At 44.1% G+C, this 20931-nt stretch overlaps 1 protein-coding gene across 2 annotated transcripts in view; it reads left to right on the top strand.

The window, feature by feature from the left end:
• CYP20A1 (cytochrome P450 family 20 subfamily A member 1) overlaps nt 1-20931 on the top strand; it is a 75889-nt gene that overhangs the window by 36925 nt on the left and 18033 nt on the right. For both annotated transcript variants that reach the window (XM_069733642.1, XM_069733641.1), the window contains exon 8: nt 17450-17504. In XM_069733642.1, coding sequence (XP_069589743.1) covers nt 17450-17504 — 55 coding nt within the window. The remainder of the gene's footprint in view (nt 1-17449; nt 17505-20931) is intronic.

Here is a 20931-nt window from a genome sequence, read left to right on the forward strand (position 1 = left end):
ACTATGATCGCCGTGATTGGCTGTTGAATTCTGAACAGCCAAATCAATCAGTGTTTCAGGAAATCAGATTGCCTGAAACACTGATGTCCAACCTGCGATCTGTGCTATGCCAGTCATCAGAGCGCACAGGCAACTTCTGACCTCGCCATGACTGCCATGTACTTTCTCATTCAAGCCGTCCTTCTGTGAGCTGTGCTGGCCCTTGTGGTGTCAGAGTTTTGTGCATCACTGCTGGTGTTTGCTTGTGCTGCGGCTGAAGAAAGAGTTCCTGATACTTTCCTGATCTTTCTTAATTTCCCCCACTTCTGTCACCGAGCATTGATCAGTACTCGAGCGCTCTAATTAGTTTTTTTTTGTTTTTTTTTTCAGGTTCGCTCTTCTTGCAGCTGTAAAGCGTTGATCTCTGATCCGCACTCGTGCTCGCTGTTTTCCACAACTTTGTGTGTGTGCATCCTACCACACCGAGCCGCTGATCACTCACATCACCAATTAGCACCTGCACTCGCTTTTGGCAAGGAGTTTTGTTTTTTTTTCGATTTCCCCCATTTTGCACCACATCCGTGCATGCGTACTACATATATCGATAGTTAGTCAGTGAGTAACATCACTGACCGGCCTTCAGTTGTGGGGTGTGTGTGTGTGTATGTGTGTGTGCGCTTTTACACCCCCCCCCCCCCCCCCCCCCGTAAGTATCAGTTCCACCCCTCCCCCCACCTTGCTATTTTTTCCCTTATCCTCCTCTTCGTGATGCTGAATTTCCACGCAGATGCCCCAGGACAGAAACTGGCCCAGCGCCCACTGTTACTGGCCCCGTATGGACCTTACCCACCCCCCACCTACACACACATCACAATCAGGTATAAAATTTGACACTTCCGAACTTGCAGAAATTGACTTTTTCAAAGTCCTCTTTTCTGAGGAATTTTGTAAACTTCATGGTGGCCCAAACAAATTTGTTCTCCCAACAACTTTTGCCAAAACCACCCTTCATCATTTTCTAACTGGACTCCTGTAGACGCAGTAGAAATTAAGACGTTTTGGGGCCTGGTCCTTCACATGGGGGTAGTGAATACTGGAGTGTTGGTGCTTTTACATAACACTCCAGTGTTCCGCATGGCTATGACCCAGAAATCTTTTGAGGCCATCCAAAAAATATTTGCATTACAACGATAATGCAGTGTCCTCCAAGAAGTGACCCCCACCTCCACCAAATTTGACCATCTTTTCAAAGTTCGACCAGTCATTGATCACTTGTTTCTGAAGTGATTAATCAAAGGGACATCTAGGGACATCTGCGTGAATGAGTCCCTAATCCATTTCAAGGGGAGGCTCAAATTCTGGCAATACCAGACCAGTAAGAGGGCTGCGTACAGAATTAAGCTGTTCAAACTGGGAGAGTACCGGAGTACACCCACAAGTTTAGAGTTTATGAAGGGACGGACACCCATATTGAACCCCTTGAATACCCCCCTGTTTTGGGAGGGAGTGGGAATTGGTGCTCCCACTGCTGGATCAAAGTTATCACCTATGTAGATAACTTTTATTCCAGCATTCCATTATGCGCAAAGTACTGCATCCTGGTGTACTTTCTGCAATAATCAGAGACCTCCCTAGGACGCTAATTGAGCAGCTGCTCAGAAAGGGTGTGAGAAGAGCCCAATGTAGCGACAGCATGCTGGTGGTCAAGGACCAGAGGGATGTCCTTTTCTTGACCGCCATACATGGTGAAGGCAGCACCCCCAGCACTGTACGAGGTACCTCCTACACAGGTCTGCAAACCACACTGTATACTGGGGTACAACAAGAACATGGGGGTGGTGGGGTTGGTTTCTCTGATCAAGTCCTCCAGCTGTACAGTCCCAAGGTGTAGTATAAGGGTATGTGTCCACGGGCCGTTTTACATCCGGACTAGCTGCGGATTGAACGCTGCATGGAGCCAAGCATTCAATCCGCAGCATCCAGATGTTACAGCATAGTGGAGGGGATTTTATTAAATCCCGTCTCCACTATGCGTGGTAACACGCATCCGGTGGCCCTGCGATTCCGGACATGCGGGGCGTCTTTTCAGATCACAGCATGTCCGTTTACCTTGCGCCAGAAGGGGGCGGGGCTTTGGGAGGAGCGAGTTTTCCGCTCCGTCCAAAGCGCAGGCCATCCTGAAGGTGGGCACATACCTTAAGCCTATGTGCACACGTAGGAAATGTGGTGCAGAATTTTCTGCACTAAATCTGCATCTCCTGGTAGAATCCGCCGGTGCGTTTTTTATGCGTTTTTTATGCGTTTTTTATGCGTTTTTTGTGCGTTTTTTGTGCACGTTTTACCACTGTGGATTTCTATAATGGAGGGGTGCAGAAACGCTGCAGAACTGCACAAAAGAAGTGACATGCACTTTGAAATCTGCAGCGTTTCTGCGCATATTTCTCAGTCGCCCATGACAGCACTACCAGAGAGAGGGAATCCGCCCTTCAGGACAGGAAACCTACAGGATAAAAAGGGCGGTACCTCTCTCCTGCGTCAGTTTGGTTTCCTGTCCTGACAGGGAACCCTCTAGGATGGTACCTGAGATCCGGAGCCGACCAGTCGACCTATGACGGCGGGGAGGCCCCTGTCACGGCTGGCGCGGTATCCGACGCTGCCGCTGCAGAGTGCGCGGAGGGAAGCGCGGCCGCCTCCCCAGATTGGGGTAGGGGCTTCGGGGACCCGGTGTGCCTCGGCGGTGAGCAGGCACTTCCTGATTCGGAGCGGTGGCGTGGTGTGTGTAAGGACACCAAGATGGCCGCCGCACCGGATATAGAAAGTACTACTTCCGGGTCCCGGGCAGAGCGCGCATGCTCAGTGATCCAAGGGGGATCAGCGCTTTCCGGGAACGCAGCCCTGGAGGAGGGGGTGAATCGGCGCCAAAAGATATGATATTTAAACACCGCTGTGGAACCGCTCCTTGCTGCATGCAGTCCTAATAATGGAGGACAGCGACCAGCAGCTCCAGCAGGCGCAGCCCTTGCAGCAGCAGCAGCAGCCACCGCAGCAGCAGCAGCAGCAACGTCAGCGGCACCACCAGCGCAAGCCAGATGACCAAAAGAAAAGGTCCTCTGCAGGCACCCGCAGTACCCGCTCCAGCAGCCATTCCACGCCGCGGAGTAAAGCCAATATGCCTAACCAGTCGACACCGCAGACTACGGATCTGATACAGGATCCTATACCTCCTCCAGAACCGGTACCTGTGGCTGCGCAAGATGGGTGAGTGATCTTTGTGAAAGTTCACCAAATAATTGGGGTCCCCCTTTTCCGTTTGTTTTTAGGAAAGAAAAAAAACGGAGAAAACTAAGAATAGAGTCTGCCCCTTATGCAGTGAACCCCTGTTGCAAAACTGGGATAAGAAATTGTGTGGCTCCTGTATAGGACAAGTCCTATGTGAAGAAACCCCTAGTTTCGCCTCTGAATTGCGATCTGTAATAAGATCAGAGGTGGAAACAGCATTTAAATCTCTTAAAGGGGAAGGGGTCGAGGAAAAAACACCTGTGCCCTATTCTCACTCTGATTCTTCTAGTCCTGAGGGGGACGCTTCAGACAGACAGGGTTCCTCCTCCTCCTCGGATTCTGAGAGCGGAGGCCGCCACTGCTTCCCATTAGACGAAGTAGATGCCCTTGTAAAGGCCGTAAGATCAACCATGGGGGTTGTAGATCCTCGTCCTGACAAAACAGTACAGGACATTATGTTTGGGGGCCTAGGACAGAAAAGGCGCAGAGTCTTCCCACTTAACGAGAATATTAACGATACTTCAAAGAAAAAATTGACCACATTCGACAGGAAATCATCTCCCAATCTCTTCATACCATGCACTGTCCTCCCTCCCCCACTGCATCTAGTTCACTCTCTGACTTTGAAGCAGTTACAGAAGAAGAAGTAAGCAGGCTCCTTGCATCTTCTCGCCCGACCACTTGCACCAGTGACCCCATTCCGTCACATCTCCTCCAGTCCCTTTCCCCGGCTATCACCTCTCACCTAACAAAAATATTCAACCTTTCCCTCACTTCCGGTATTTTTCCCTCCTCATTTAAGCATGCCATCATACATCCATTACTTAAAAAACCATCCCTCGATCAAAACTGTGCCGCTAATTATAGACCTGTCTCTAATCTTCCCTTCATCTCTAAACTCCTCGAACGCCTGGTCCACTCCCGTCTTACCCGCTATCTCTCAGATAACTCTCTTCTCGACCCTCTTCAATCTGGCTTCCGCTCTTTACACTCTACTGAAACTGCCCTCATTAAAGTCTCTAATGACCTACTAACAGCTAAATCTAATGGTCACTACTCCATGCTAATTCTCTTGGATCTCTCTGCAGCATTCGACACTGTGGATCATCAGCTCCTCCTCACTATGCTCCGCTCCATCGGCCTCAAGGACACCGTTCTCTCCTGGTTCTCCTCCTATCTCTCTGACCGATCCTTCACTGTATGTTTTGCTGGTTCCTCCTCCTCTCACCTTCCCCTTACTGTTGGGGTTCCTCAAGGATCAGTCCTAGGCCCCCTACTCTTCTCGTTGTATACTGCCCCTATTGGACAAACAATCAGTAGATTTGGTTTCCAGTACCATCTCTATGCTGACGACACCCAATTATACACTTCTGCTCCCGATATCACACCGACCTTTTTAGAAAACACCAGTGATTGTCTTACCGCTGTCTCTAACATCATGTCCTCCCTCTATCTGAAACTAAACCTGTCAAAAACTGAACTCCTCGTGTTCTCTCCCTCTACTAACCTACCTTTGCCTGACATTGCCATCTCCGTGTGCGGTTCCACCATTACTCCAAAGCAACATGCCCGCTGCCTTGGGGTCATCCTTGATTCTGACCTTTCATTCACCCCCTACATCCGATCACTGGCTCGCTCTTCTTACCTGCATCTCAAAAACATTTCTAGAATTCGCCCTTTTCTTACTTTCGACTCTGCAAAAACTCTGACTGTTTCACTTATTCATTCTCGTCTGGACTATTGTAACTCTCTACTAATCGGTCTCCCTCTTGCAAAACTCTCCCCGCTCCAATCTGTCCTGAATGCTGCAGCCAGGATCATATTCCTCACCAACCGTTACACCGATGCCTCTACCCTGTGCCAGTCATTACACTGGCTACCCATCCACTCCAGAATCCAGTACAAAACTACTACCCTCATCCACAAAGCACTCCATGGCTCAGCACCACCCTACATCTCCTCCCTGGTATCAGTCTACCACCCTACCCGTGCCCTCCGCTCCGCTAATGACCTCAGGTTAGCATCCTCAATAATCAGAACCTCCCACTCCCGTCTCCAAGACTTTACACGTGCTGCGCCGATTCTTTGGAATGCACTACCTAGGTTAATACGATTAATCCCCAATCCCCACAGTTTTAAGCGTGCCCTAAAAACTCATTTGTTCAGACTGGCCTACCGCCTCAATGCATTAACCTAACGATCCCTGTGTGGCCTATTTATAATAAAAAAAAAAAAAAAGGTTCCTCGCATCATGTTCTCATACACTTTATGCAGTATTAGCCCTCTGTGTCTGTACTGCTACATACTTAGGCAGGTAACTGGTTCATGCAGCTTTACATGAACACCTGAGCCTTACACTATAGCTGGTCCGAATAACTAAAGCAATTGTTACCATCCACCTCTCGTGTCTCCCCTTTTCCCCATAGTTTGTAAGCTTGCGAGCAGGGCCCTCACTCCTCCTGGTATCTGTTTTGAACTGTATTTCTGTTATGCTGTAATGTCTATTGTCTGTACAAGTCCCCTCTATAATTTGTAAAGCGCTGCGGAATATGTTGGCGCTATATAAATAAAATTATTATTATTATTATTATTATTATTATATAATATTCAAGCATTAATTAAGAAAGAGTGGGAGAAACCAGAAAGGAAAAATTCATCTGTCCCCTCCCTTAAAAGAAAATATCCCTTCGAGGAAGAGGCTTCTACGTCATGGGACAAGGCACCAAAACTCGACGTAGCAGTAGCCAAAGCGTCAAAAAAATTCGCATTGCCCTTTGAGGACATGGGAACTCTGAAGGATCCCCTCGATAAAAGAGCTGATACTTTCCTTAAAGGGGCCTGGGAATCGGCAGGGGGGTGTCTAAGACCTGCAATAGCAGCCGCATGTACTTCCAGATCTTTAATGATCTGGATAGATAACTTGGAAAAGCAACTAAAAGATGGAGTATCTAGACATAAAATGATTGAATCAATTCCCATGATTAGAGGGGCGGCAGCCTTTTTGGCAGATTCATCAGCCGATTCAATCAAGCTTACTTCAAAATCGGCAGCCCTGTCCAATGCAGCTCGTAGGACGCTGTGGTTAAAAAGCTGGCCGGGCGACCTACAGACCAAACAAAAACTCTGTTCAATTCCATGTGAAGGGAAATTCTTATTTGGGGACACCCTAGATGACATTTTGCAAAAAGCAGGGGATAAGAAAAAGGGGTTCCCTATCTTAGCCGCACCATTTGTTAGACGGCCCTTTCGGAGTAGGAAGTTTTTTCGCAGACGTCCCCCAAGTGAACAGAACAGATGGGATGATGGGAGAAGGAAGGATAGGGGCTTCCTCTTCGGTAATTCTCCAAGAGATAAAAAAACCCCTAAGTGACACCTTCCCCAGGGTGGGAGGGAGATTGTCTCAATACCTTCCGGCCTGGGAAAAAATTTCAACCAATTCTTGGATTTTAGATCTGATAAAGATGGGACTTCAAATAAACTTTACCTCCCTTCCTCCCTAAAACTATGTGGTCACCCCACTAAAACCCTCACCTCAGCAACAACAGGCCTTGGAACAAGAAATTTCAAAGCTCATAATGAAAGATGTGATCCAAGAAGTTCCCCTACTGGAAAGAGGCAAAGGGTTCTTTTCCCCACTATTTCTTGTCCCAAAACCGGATGGTTCTTTCCGCACAATAATCAATTTACGGAAACTAAACAGTTATGTAAAAAATCAATCCTTCAAAATGGAATCAATAAAATCAACAATAAAAAACCTGTTTCCGAATTGCTTCATGATAGTACGCGTCGCTGAGATCTAACACTATCATGTCCCCATCCACAAAAATGCCCAGAAATACCTCAGACTAGCAGTAGTCATGGGAGGAGAAATAAAACAATACCAGTACAAGGCCCTTCCATTTGGCATCTCGGTAGCGCCTCGTATATTTACCAAATTGGTAGCGGAAATGATGGCCCACATAAGAGAAAAAGACATTCTAATAATACCGTATCTGGACGACTTCCTAATTGTCAGCAACTCGGCCCAACATTGTCGCCAACAATGCGACAGAGTGATAAAAATCCTAACAGAGTTAGGTTGGCTCCTAAATCTCCAAAAGTCAAAACTAGAACCGACCAGGGTTCAAGAGTTTTTAGGCCTCACTTTGGACTCGATAACACAGGAATGTCGTCTTCCAGACCAGAAAAAACAGAAAATATCAAATCTTGTGTCCAGAGCTCGTTCAAACCCTCATATGACCCTGAGAGGGGCGATGTCACTGCTGGGGTCCCTTTCTGCTTGTCTCCCGGCAATACAGTGGGCACAAATTCACACGAGGGATCTCCAGTGGGATATTCTGAGGAATCAGGTTACACTGGGGGGACACCTAGAAGGAAATATGTCTCTAAATTCAAACACTATTCGTTCCCTAGCCTGGTGGTTAGATCCCAACAACCTATCAAAGGGGGTTCCGTGGGTAATAGAAACATCTCGGATAGTTACCACGGATGCCAGTCCCACGGGGTGGGGAGCTCACCTGGACGACAGTATCACTCAGGGGGTCTGGACAGATCAAGAATACAAGTTATCTTCAAATCAAAAAGAACTTTGGGCAGTGAGTCACGCTCTATCATATTTTCTTCCCAGCCTACAGGGGCATCATGTCCGGGTTTTTTCGGACAATCAGGTAGTGGTAGCCTACCTGAACCATCAGGGGGGAACCAGATCCCAAGCCCTAATGAACACCACTTCCCAGATCTTCACATTAGCAGAAGTCAACTTCCTATCCCTCTCTGCGCTGCATATAAAGGGGGTAGAGAACCAAAAAGCAGACTTCTTAAGCCGTACCCGATTAAAACAGGGGGAATGGGCACTAAACCAAAGCATCTTCGATCGGATTACCAAAATCTGGGGGGTTCCTGTAATAGATCTCTTTGCCAGCACAGAAAACAGGAAAGTAAGGGAATTTTGTTCTCTGAACCCCAAAGGGGGCCCTCGGGCTCTGGATGCATTTACGATCCCATGGACTCAGGGTCTAGCATACGCGTTTCCTCCTTACATCCTTATTCCGGCTGTTCTGCGGAAAATCAGGCAGGACAGGGCGAGAATCATCCTAATAGCCCCCTTCTGGCCCAAAAGGGCCTGGTTTTCCTGGCTGAGAATTCTATCGGTCTCCGATCCCTGGGTTCTCCCGGATCTTCCGGATCTTTTATACCAGGGACCGGTGTTCCACCCTCAGTCAGCAAACCTCCACTTGACAGCGTGGAACTTGAAAGGTCACTACTAAGGGCAAGGGGCTTTTCAGATAAGTTAGTATCTACACTATTAAAAAGTAGAAAATCAGTAACAACTAAAATCTACGGTAAAACTTGGAAAAAGTTTTTGTCCACCTCTGGGGTAAAATTACAAGACTGGGTCCAAGTGGTCAAAATATTACAGTTTCTGCAAAAAGGCTTAGATATGGGCCTCTCGGTGAGCACCTTAAAAGTGCAAATAGCGGCCTTAGGTGCATTATACAGTGAGAGTATTGCCTCTAACCCATGGGTAACAAGGTTTATTAAAGCTGCAATACGGTCTAAACCTTTAAAAATCAGAAGCCTTCCGACCTGGGACTTAAATTTAGTCCTATCAGCTCTGACAGAACCTCCATTCGAACCCATAGATTCATTACCAATTAAAATCTTATCTCTCAAAACGGCCCTTCTCACAGCGTTGACATCTGCCCATAGAATTAGTGACCTCCAGGCTCTATCTGCGAACCCTCCATTCACACAAATCATGGATGATAGGGTAATACTAAAAACAGATCCCGCTTATCTACCCAAGGTTGCTTCCAATTTCCACAGGTCCCAAGAAATAATCCTTCCCTCCTTTTGTCCAAACCCTAAAAATAAAAAAGAGGAAAAGTTCCACACCTTAGATGTGAGAAGGTGTTTAATACACTACTTAGAGTCCTCCCGACAGTATAGGAAGGAAGGGTCTCTCTTTATCTGTTTTCAGGGACCTAGGAAAGGACTCAAAGCCTCCAAAAGCACTATAGCTCGCTGGGTAACTGATGCGATAGCCTTGGCATACTCGTCCACGGGAAACGCAGTTCCTGAGGGGCTCAAGGCGCATTCTACAAGAGCCATGGCGACCTCCTGGGCCGAAAGGTCGGAGGTACCAATAGACAAAATCTGCAAGGCGGCCACCTGGTCATCACCTTCAACCTTCTTTAGGCACTACCGCTTAGACTTGGCCTCTTCGTCTGACTTAGCCTTCGGAAGAAGGGTCTTGCAGGCTGTGGTCCCTCCCTAAAGCAATGATCTCTGTAATTCTCTCTGGTAGTGCTGTCATGGGCGACTGAGAATACGGTAGTTACTTACCGATAACGGTATTTCTCAGAGCCCATGACAGCACCTGCTTATTCCCACCCTATCACGTGTGCGGTGAGCACCTTATTATATGAAATGTGTGTTTCTAATTTAGACACGGTGTAATCCTGATAAGTATTTTGTTAAAATTGTATATTTTCCTGTTGTCACTAACCTGGAGGACCTCTGATGCTATGTAAACCAAACTGACGCAGGAGAGAGGTACCGCCCTTTTTATCCTGTAGGTTTCCTGTCCTGAAGGGCGGATTCCCTCTCTCTGGTAGTGCTGTCATGGGCTCTGAGAAATACCGTTATCGGTAAGTAACTACCGTATTTTCTGCACAGCTTTTTTTTTTCACATTGATTTACATTGTACTATAAATCACAGTGCAGTTCTGCAGCGTTTCTGCTGCAGAAAAATCTGCTCCAGTTCTGCACTAAATCTGCATCGTGTGCACATACCCTAAGAAGCTGGCCGTGCACATCGTACAGATGGCAATGCACAAGGCTTTCGTGCTAGAACTGAGAGGAAAAATCTCAGATGAACCCAATCACTCAATAATCTTAGAGTGCAATCCAATCAATTTTTTTTTTATCGGATTGCACTTGTCCATTTAACCCTTTTCTGACGTTGGGCGTAATTATATGCCCACGTCGGACTCCTTTCCTTTGATGTGGGTTCCGGTGCTGAGCCCACATCTTTAATGGCACATGTCAGTTGACACGTGCCTCTAATAGCCGCAGGTGGAATTGCGATCCACCCGCGGCTGTTAACTAGTGAAATGCTGCTGTCAATCTCTGACAACGACATTTAACTCGCGCTTCTGGCAAGCGCGAAGGAAATTCCCTCTATTGGTGATCCCGTCACATGATCATGGGTCGTCGATAGGTTGGCATCTGATCATCGCCTGTGTGTAGCAGAGCCAATTGGACAACTGCAGCTTCTACTCTCCCATAGAGACTATTGAAGCATGCAAAATACGTTTTTTGTATAAATCAGGTTTATTGAAGCAAATAAACAATACAAACAATGGTACAGTGCTGAAACAATTGTTAAACTCAGCGGGTTACAGCCCGTAGATCGTATAAAAAGAGAGAGTCTCAGCAGGTATTAAATGTAGTTGGCCACTGCCAACGATAACACTTTCAGATTAGTAATGATATTCTTCACAGTTGAAACAAATAAGCAGCATCAAAGGCAATCAAGCATTACTAGCTATATTAATCATTTGTATTAGTGTAGAATGTCACTAGATATAAAAAGTAAGCAAAAGTAGAAAGAATTAAAGAAACGGAAAGAGGGGGAAAGAAAGAAGAGAAAAGAAGAAAGAAAGAAAAAAAAAATAAAAAAAAAAAAAAGGGGGGGGGGAGGGGGGGAAAGGAAAGCGGGTGAAGGTAAGAGGGTACACTAGGTGTGAGGAGTGCGACACCCCTCCCGGGCTGATCCCAGGCCCCATGTAGAGGAGAGAAGAACATTGAGTCACCAACATTGGCTCTAGGCCACAACAGCAAGTCAGAGGATATGGGTCACTACCGTTACGCGAACGCTCCCAAATCGGCTCCAGATATGAATTAGGACCTGGACAACCATACATCCAATTCCGGGGTCTCCCTGAATACAATCCATGAAGCCCAAGTGTTAAAAAATATCACCGAGTCCCCCATGGATTCACTTATCAATTGTTCCATTCTGTAAATGTTGTTAAGCTCCGCAACAAAGTCGGAGCCTGAGGGGTAACGATCCTGCTTCCAGTATCTAGGAATCAAATTCCTGGCAGCCGTAAGAAAATGTCTGAGAAGATTCCTCCTAAAGCCAGATATCGACATGTCACACAGAGACAAGAGGGCTAGTTCCACTGTGGGTTGTATTTTGCGAAAGGATAATTTGTTATGGAGATCGAAAACTAGCATCCGGAATTTCTTTATGGGTGGACATTCCCACCAGATATGCACATAAGTCCCTTTTTCTGATGTGCATCTCCAACAAATATCCGGTATCACCGGGAACATAGTGTGACCCTGGCAGGGGCATCTATACCACCTCGACAGAACCTTGTAACTCCTCTCCTGTGATACGGCCGACAGCGAAGTCCTAAAGGTGAACAACAAAATCCTATCCCTTTCCTCTTGGGATAATGAAATCCCCAAGTCACTCTCCCATCTTGAGAAAAATGTTGGGAAGTCATGTGTTGGAGTCTGACTCTCCTGGAAAAGATTATATAAGAGGGACACCTTACGAGACGGGGGCTCCTCCGCGAGGCAAATTTTCTCGAAAGGGGTCAACACCCCCATGGACTTATTGAGTTTAAATGATGTGCCTATGAAGCTCTTTAGTTGTTCGTTAAAAAACCAAGAGCCCTCAGGAGGTTCCCCCCTCCTGGTATATTTCATGTAGGGACTTAAAACCTGTCTGGTTTATGAAGTCAAATATAATGGGTTTTGAAGCTCTGTTTTTACTCAGGAAATTTTCCCTACGGAGACCTGCGGGGAAGTGAGGATTGTCGTAGATTGGGGTTAGTGGACCCAGGGCTGTAGAGGTTATAGTATTTCTGCCACTCTGTCAAACAAGTAGAAGCATGTTCCTAGTCATGAATCGAAGGTTCGACCCCCCCCCCCCCCCCTCCTGTGTTCCACAACATCGTCTGAGGATCCCCGCCAACGAGATCGCCCTCCAAGCCCACCCATTTCTTGTTGTTACTGCTATGGTGTAGGTCTAAAATGCAAGTACCTATTGAGGCACGACTATATACTAGGAAGTCTGGTAGGCCAATTCCCCCCCTCCTCTTGGACCTGCTTAATACAAAGTGATATATTCTTGATCTAGCATGAGACCAGACCAGTCGGATGACCGCTTTCTTGAGTCGTGAGAAAAAGGACGCGGGAAGATATAACGGGATTGTCTGGAAATAATATAAAAGGCGAGGCAACAAGTCCATTTTAATTACATTAACTCTACCAAACCAAGACAGTTGTAGTTTATGCCACTTCTCTAAGTCCAGCTCCGCTTTTTGCAACGCCTTTTTAAAGTTCGCATCGTACAAACCCGATGTTTTGGCTGTTGTTCTGATCCCCAGATATGGAAGTGAATCAAAGCGCCAACCAAACGGGAAAGAGGCTTACAGCCTACTCACCTCAGATGGTGGTAGGGATATATTTAATGCCATGGATTTATGGGAATTAATTTTAAAATTGCTTAGGTGACCGAATTTCGATAATTCTAGTATAATATTGGGTAAGCTAGTTATGGGGGAGGTAACATATAAGAGGATATCATCGGCAAAAAGCGCCAACTTGTGTTCCTCCGATCTTAATTTAACTCCTCTTATGGAGGGGTTATTGCGTATGGCGGTGGCCAGGTATTCCATTGACAGGATATACAGGAGAGGGGAAAGCGGGCACCCCTGCCTCGTACCATTTCGTATCTCGAACGCGTCCGAAAGGATGCCATTCACCTTCACCTGGGCGTTGGGGGAGGTATACAAGGCCTTTATTCTATGCATCATGTTTTCTCCCAGACCAATCCCCGCCATTGCCCGGAACAAAAACTCCCAGTGCACCCTGTCGAAGGCCTTCTCAGCATCGATCGACAGGATACACATGGGATCGCCCCCCTCCCATCCCGCCCTGTCTATTAAAGAGATGGTCCTAATGGTATTGTCGCGCGCCTCTCTACCCGGGACAAAACCCACCTGGTCTTGGTTTATCACGTGTGGAAGAAGAGGGCTCAATCTATTTGCAATCATCTTCGCGTAGATTTTAATGTCTAAATTTATAAGAGATATCGGACGGTAATTATTACATAACGAGGGGTCTTTATCTGGTTTTGGTATGACCGTGATATGAGCGGCCAAAGCCTGAGGGGGAAAGGAACCACCCGAGGAGACCGAATTACACACTTCAAGAAAAATCGGGCTTAATAATGAGGAGAATGATTTATAAAAACCAGCCCGTCTGGACCTGGACTTTTCCCTTGTTTCAGACCTTTAATAGTTTCCAAGACCACCTCCAGTGTGAATTCCTCCTCTAGGCCCTGAATCTTGTCCTCCGGTAGAAGGGGTATATTGTTTTGATGTAAATACGTATTGATTTTGTTATGGAGAGCGGATATGGACAGATCTTTGTAGTGGCCATCTATGTTGTATAAGTCTTTGTAGTAGTCACTTAAGCTCGAGATGATGTCTCTGGTACTATGTAACTTTTCCCCTTTCCCATTTTTAATGAAGGGGATAAATGTATTAGGGCCCCGCGGATTAATGTATCTTGCCACTTTTGTTTCCATATTGATAAAAGCGATTTCGGAGCCTTTCTCTGAGGTAGCGTGATTTTTGGTCCAGTAAGGCGAGCATCTTTTGCAAAATAAGTTTTTTGTTTGTTTTTTTAAATATTAAATACGAAAATATATAAGATCAAATCATCCCCCTTTCACCCCATTCAAAATAAAACAACAACAAAAAAAAATCAAACCTACACATATTTTGTAGTGTGTAGAAAGAAAACAGCTGCCCACACCACTAATCCAGCATGCTGTGAACCTTCAGGACAATTAACCGCTGCTGGTCCGCAGATCTCGGGTGCTCAAGCCGGAAGCAAGTACTGTCATGGGTATAAGTGAAAAGAAACACTGCAGAACTCACTGATCTTCTGTGCAGGTAACTTTATTACAACGACATCTTCACGGCACGGGGGTGTGAACCCGTTGAAGCGCCAGGCAGGCGCGAAACGGCCGTCGTTCAGCTGCCACACTTCCTTGTATATAGACACCTCCGTGCCGTGAAGATGTCGTTGTAATAAAGTTACCTGCACAGAAGATCGGTGAGTGCTGCAGTGTTTCTTTTCACAGCACCCCGTCTTGCTCCTCCTATCTCAATGGAGAATTACAGGAATCTTCCCCTGATGAGTAGAGAAAAACGAAACGCGTAGGGAAGTATACCTTTTCGTTACTTTGCATTGGGGGTCACCATATAAAAACTGGTGATATTCTATGATGGGGTATTTGTATGGATAATGATGTGCCATCTCCCCAGTCTTTACACCAGTTAAAAACGGTCATTAATTCGTTATAGGGTGAAACTGTTCACTTTTTTTCTTTCACACACCATTTTGAGCGGTCATTGCCAATAATAGATGCATATATAAAGAGCATATGTGGTCTGATCTGCCAAATAACCAGGTGATGTGAAATTTGATATTTTTCCGCACTGCCAGCTGATATCGGACCTTTATGTTCCCATGATAGATTTATGCATAGAGATCTTGGGATATTGAGGTCTGAGGCAGTTCGATTTATTTGTGATATTGGCATTTCTTCTTTTGAAATGTGACGTACTGTGAGTCCTTTATGTGTTTTTGATTATTTGGGTCTACCATTTTTTAACGAGTTTATTAAAAGTTAATTTTTAATCTAGAATCACACCCTGCTTTTTATACTATATTATTGATTGGTGGTCACAGCTTTTTCAGTAATAAAGTTACCTGCACAGAAGATCGGTGAGTGCTGCCGTGTTTCTTTTCACTTATACCTACACATATTTGGTATCGCCACGTTCAGAATCGCCCGATCTATTATTATAAAAAAAAGAATTAACCTGATCACTAAAGAGTGTAACGAGAAAAAAAGTAAAACCCCAGAATTACTTTTGTTGGTTTCCGCTACATTGCCATGAAATGCAATAACGGGCGATCAAAACCTCATATCTACACCAAAATGGTATCAATAAAAACGTCCGCTTAGCGCACAATAAATAAGCCCTCACCCAGCCCCAAATCACAAAAAATATAGATGCTACAGGTCTCAGAAAATGGCGCTTTTTTTTTCACCAAAGTTTGAATTTTTTATTCACCTCTTAAATAAAAAAGAACCTATACATGTTGTCTATGAACTCCTAATGACCTGAAGAATCATAAGGACAGGTAAGTTTTAGCATTTGCTGAACATGGTAAAATAAAAAAATAAAACAACCATGGAATTGCACTTTTTTTGCAACTTCACCGCACTTGGAATTCCCATTTTACAGTACCTAATGTGTTAAATCCAATGGTGTTGTTCAAAAGTACAACTCGTGCCACAAAAAAAAAGGCCTTACATGGCCATATTGATGGAAAAATGAAAAAAAGTTATGACTGGGAAGAAGGGGAGCAAAAAACGGAAAATGGCCCGGGGGTTAAATGCAGATTAGTATGAGCCCTTAGGCTTAGACCCCACAGTGTGGTTGCCTTTTGCAGGTAACAATCATGACCAGCTGAGCACCTCAGTTTGCGGTAACATTGCAGTTGCGCAGCGTGTGAATGCAGACTACAATCCTTGGAAGTGAAGACAACAGTGACAGGAGCGCTGCTTACAGCGCTTCACATGTTTATATTACTTTAGAATGAATGACTTGTCAACAGTAGCACCCAACATCGACCAAAAAATCCCACAGATAAGCCCCACATTTATTCTCCAAAGGCTTTTAATGATGAAGAGGTGACTGTTTGCGGACAAATACCGTCAGCTTACAGGTCCAGAAAAGTGTATGAGATGTATAGAAATATGCCCTTCTGTGTGTTGGGTGGGGGGAGGTTTTGAAGCATTGTAAACTGACTTGCGGTGTATTTTTGAAATCTACATCATCTCCATTTCTCTTGAGGTAGATTATTTGGTTTATTTGTGAATTTTTTGTTCATAGATTTGAATGAAATAAGGAAAGTCCACTGATTAGAAAAAAAATGCATGTGCATTTTTATTGCATTTCCGCAGCTTTAAAAGCACTAAAATACATGTAATCTGTACTTATAAATAGTTCTTATGAAAGCTAGTGTCAAGTAACAGGAAGATTCCAAGTTCTTTTTTTATTTAAAACGACTTGCCAAAAAGGGCTAAAAAGTACTCAAGCGCAAGTAACCTGATTTAGCGAATAGGTGCAGAAGATGTGCAACATCCTATTATAGGAGTTGCCTGGATTTTTGGGGCTATGAACTTACTTGCAGCTAGGTGCCAACTACCTGCTTGTTCTGCCTGCAAACACTCTCCCAGCTGACAGTAGTCGCAGGCCTCTTTTGCCAGCGATTCTCCTGTTTCCGGTGATTACAGCAGCTTCTCCTCTTCCAATCTGTTCTATGGGGGTGTCACTGCCAGCGTCATGCTGATTGCCTAACTCTGAGGAGTCTGGTGTCAATCAGCATGACATTGGCAGTGATGCCCTGTCAACAGAGCGGAAAAAGGAAGAGCTGCTCTATTGACACAAAGTCAAAGGAAGAATCATCTCCTGAACCGGGAGACTATCTAATGGTAGAGCAGACAGGTCATGGCCATTATCTACTGGTAAGGTGTTGACCCAATAGGGAAAAAGCCTAATAGTCCCAGATAACCCCGTCCTATAAGCTGTTGTGTATGCACATGAGTAATAAGACTTTCTGACCAATACTTGACTGGTATCCTGCATTTTTAGCAGTTTTTACCTTTGCACTAAAGGCTTTATTTTTCGTTCTTTCCTCCTATGCTCTCCTTAGACTTTTATTTTTTTTATGACGCGGGTGTAATATGATTCCTCGCTGAAAGTTAATTTAGTAGACCGATTTGATCAGTGTTTGTCTGAATTATGAGTGCAAGATACTAGAAATGACAGATAAGGGGGAAAGAGGCCTTTCTCTGGCAATGTTGTAATATATCTAATCTTTCCAAGTATAGTGGGGGGGAAAAAACGAAGCACACTTAGACTTTAATTCTCAGTGTACAAAGGACATGATTTTTGTGCGGGTTTTGCAGCAACCAGCTTTTTTAGTCTTTATGCAGATGATTTTCTTTTTAACCTAGTTTGCATTTGCTCTCTACTGCATCTTGTTTGTCAGAATTGTAGAATCTAAAGCTTGTTTTCTCTAGGTCCTGGAAGACTGTATGATCTTCTCCCTGGCAGGATGTGTGATCACCGCAAACTGTAAGTTCTAATCATAACGGAGATGATCTAAAGTAACTGTCACGGACAGACTTTTTTTTTATTATTGTATCCAAGTGAAGTGTATTATTGCTATGTTTGTTTCATCAATGCAAACAATTAGCATATAATGGTCCAACAAGAGGCCAGCACTTGCTTCAGCCATCAAAGAAAAGGGGCTTTATTTCACTTCATGGTTAAAATCAATGAAATTCACACAGTGGTACAAAGCAAGGCAGAGAAGGCAACCACAAAAAAATCTTTCAGTTACCATTTTTCTGACCTGTGCGGTACTTACAGTAGTCTCGGCCCTTTTTGTGATTTCGTTCTATGCCGTGGTTAGTATTGCTGTGAATGTAATGGATTTTCTTTGAATTAAAACCTCTTGTTATGGATTAAATGGGTGCTGGTCTGGTCTCTTTTTGGACTAATTCGGCCTTGATGATTTTTTTTTAGCAGTTCACTAAACAGGTGAGCTGAATATGATTTTTTTTTCACAATAAGCCTATACTACGATCGATTAGGAAATAGCCAAAAATACAAAATGTTCTAAGTATTTAATTTCCCTGTGCAAAGGTATGTAATTGCATATCATTTAGCCTTAGGTCTTTGCTGGCAATGTCTGTTCTATTTTACAGTATAAGTTAATATAGTATTTGTTTTTATTCTGCATCTGGGATGCTGTGTAGTAACTCCATAATAGATGCAGGTAATATTTATTTGATTTTATAAAAGTATGATGCATGATACTTCAGCCTCTGAAGCTAGCACCTGCACAGCATGGAGACATCAGACCATTCATTCAAAGGGGTTGTCCAGGTTTGAGTTAATCACTTCTGATGACTCGTGTGAACTCGCTCTTGCACTTTGCAGGTATACTAGCTCATAGTCCAGCTCCGTTTGTTTCCATGCTTGTCTGAGCAGACAGATACTTTCCATAATTGAACTCCGTTTGTGTCATGGACACATGGCCCCATCAAGGGTCCATCTGAATCTCATTTTTAGGAAGATTTAAGCAGAACCCCTGAACGCAGTGCAGAAAACAGTGTGAACTGGACCGAAGGCTCCACACAACTGTTGGTCAGTTAAAAACATCTGTTGGGGTTAATTTAACTCCAGATGTCAGAATGCAGCTTTTTTTCATATTTGCTCCTGGACAAACCCTTTGCTTACTGATATTTTGATTTGTGCATATGCTTTTATTTTTTTACCAAATTATGTTTTAAAATTAATCACAAACAAGAACTGTGGGCTTTGTTTATAAAACTGACTGGGACAATAAGTTAAAGGGAACCTGCCTTAAGTGGAAAAAAATCCTGTATTTACCTGCATAGTGTTCACAGTATTTAATCTGCAGGTATATGCCATTTCAAAGATATGTGGCAGTATAATCTGATGTTTAGTCGCAGAGAGAAAACAAGGTTACATTTTCCCTGCAGCTGCTAAGTTCCAGTCATCAGGGTGGTCCTTAGAAAGTAAAGTCATTTCTCTAAAGAGTGAGCATTTGTAATCCTCTCCCACTTATTTCAGAGAGAGAGAATTCTAAAACACTTAGACCTGATGAGGACAGGTATTTGGGTTCTGGATGTAAATAAAAATGTTTCCATTCATTTTGCACAAAGTATACTATAAGTGTAGCCTTTTTTTTATAAAGCTGATAAACTAGACAGCCTTTTGTACAATACAGTGACTCTCTTTTGATGAGGACCTGTTGCGTGCTCCAAAACAATTGTTAAATCACTTACCGTATTTAAAAATTAAACCCATGAGCTCCCCTGATTCTACTGCTCTTCTGCTTTATGCTTTGACGCTGCATTGCTGAGATATACATTTTCCCCTATGCTTGGTTAAAAAAAAGTAACCATAAGGCTATGTGCACACGTTGCAGATTATTTGCGTTTTTTAGCGTTTTTGCGCTATGAAAACGCTATAAAACCGCAAATAATCTGCATACACTAAGCATCCCATCATTTATAATGGAATCCGCAATTTCTGTGCACATGATGTGCGTTTTTCCGCATGAAAAACGCATTGCGGAAAAATAATGAACCTGTTCATTAATTTTGCGTTTTTTTTTGTGTGGATTTCCCACTGTCTAATGCATTGGGAAATGTCTGGGAAAAACCGCGCAAAAAAAGCACCAAAACCGCGCAAAAAAACGCATGCGGATTTCATGCGGAAATCTGGCAGAAATGTCCAGATTTCCACAGGAATTTTCTGCATGAATTCCTGAACGTGTGCACATAGCCTTACTGATTACCACATTTTTTGTTCTTGATTTCTTTTAGTGTTTCTTAAAGCCAGAAAGTGAAATGACTTTAATCTTGTAGGAAAAAAGCAGATCACAGACGTGGCACAAAACTAAACAACTGAATGAACATCCTCCAAGGCCGATGATTCCATAATTTTTGCCAGGGGTTGTATATGTGCTGCTGTCTCCCTCTCAATATGCTGCCAGCTTGATCTCTCCTTTCTCCCTCCACTCTCTGCTTGAACTCTCCTCCTCTTCCTCTCAGTATCCTCTGGTTTGGCATCCCTATCTATCCCTTTTGTGATGCTGCTCATTCAAGAATACAGAGAAGAGAGATCTCTGTTTAGGCCTTGGGTTTTGTTGGCCACTGCAGTATGAGCGGAAGTGTCGGTATGTATAGTTCTGGCAGATTGCTTATACTACCTATCCTCCCACTGAAAGTGACTGCAGGATTTGTAGCTGTACAGCAATTTAGGGAGGGATGCTCTGCATGAAAGTAACAGTGATGTGCTCCAAAACCATTCAACACGTCAAAGGCGCACCAGCTGTTATGCAGATTTATTTTTATTGTCTTAATAATCTGATGAAATGATGGGAACCCTTTAAAAATTGAACAGTAGAGCTACAAAAACTTATGTAGCCCTGGCCTTGGAGTGCTACTCTTTATATGGTTATCAAATTTGGAAGTTTATCCTCTATCTGTGTAATAGGGGCTAGCTTCCTGATTGCTGGGGTCTGAGAGCTGGGACCCCCACCGATTCAGAACTCCATGTGTATGGAGCAGTGGTTGATAATGTGCATTGCTGCTCAATTCACTCTTATTGGTGTGCCAAAGATCCGTCAAACCATCCATGAACGACCTCTGATCCATTCATGAGGCTGTTCAGAGTCCCAGTTCTTAGCATTGGTGGGGGTCCCAGTGGTTTCACCCAAAGGATAACTTCCAAACTATGAATACCCCTTTAAGAGGAAGTAATGTTGTTGCTGATTGGTAGACATTGTATGTCCTATGCTATAGTATATGTATTATAAAAAAGTATTGACACCCCTGCGATTCTGTCAGATAATACTCAGTTTCTTACTGAAAATGATTGCAATCACAAATTCTTTGGTATTATTATCTTCATTTAATTTGTCTTAAATGAAAAAAACACAAAAGAGAATGAAGCAAAAAGCACA

This window comes from Ranitomeya imitator, chromosome 7 (assembly GCF_032444005.1).
Source record: "Ranitomeya imitator isolate aRanImi1 chromosome 7, aRanImi1.pri, whole genome shotgun sequence".
In the NCBI taxonomy this organism is placed as follows: Eukaryota; Metazoa; Chordata; class Amphibia; order Anura; family Dendrobatidae; genus Ranitomeya; species Ranitomeya imitator.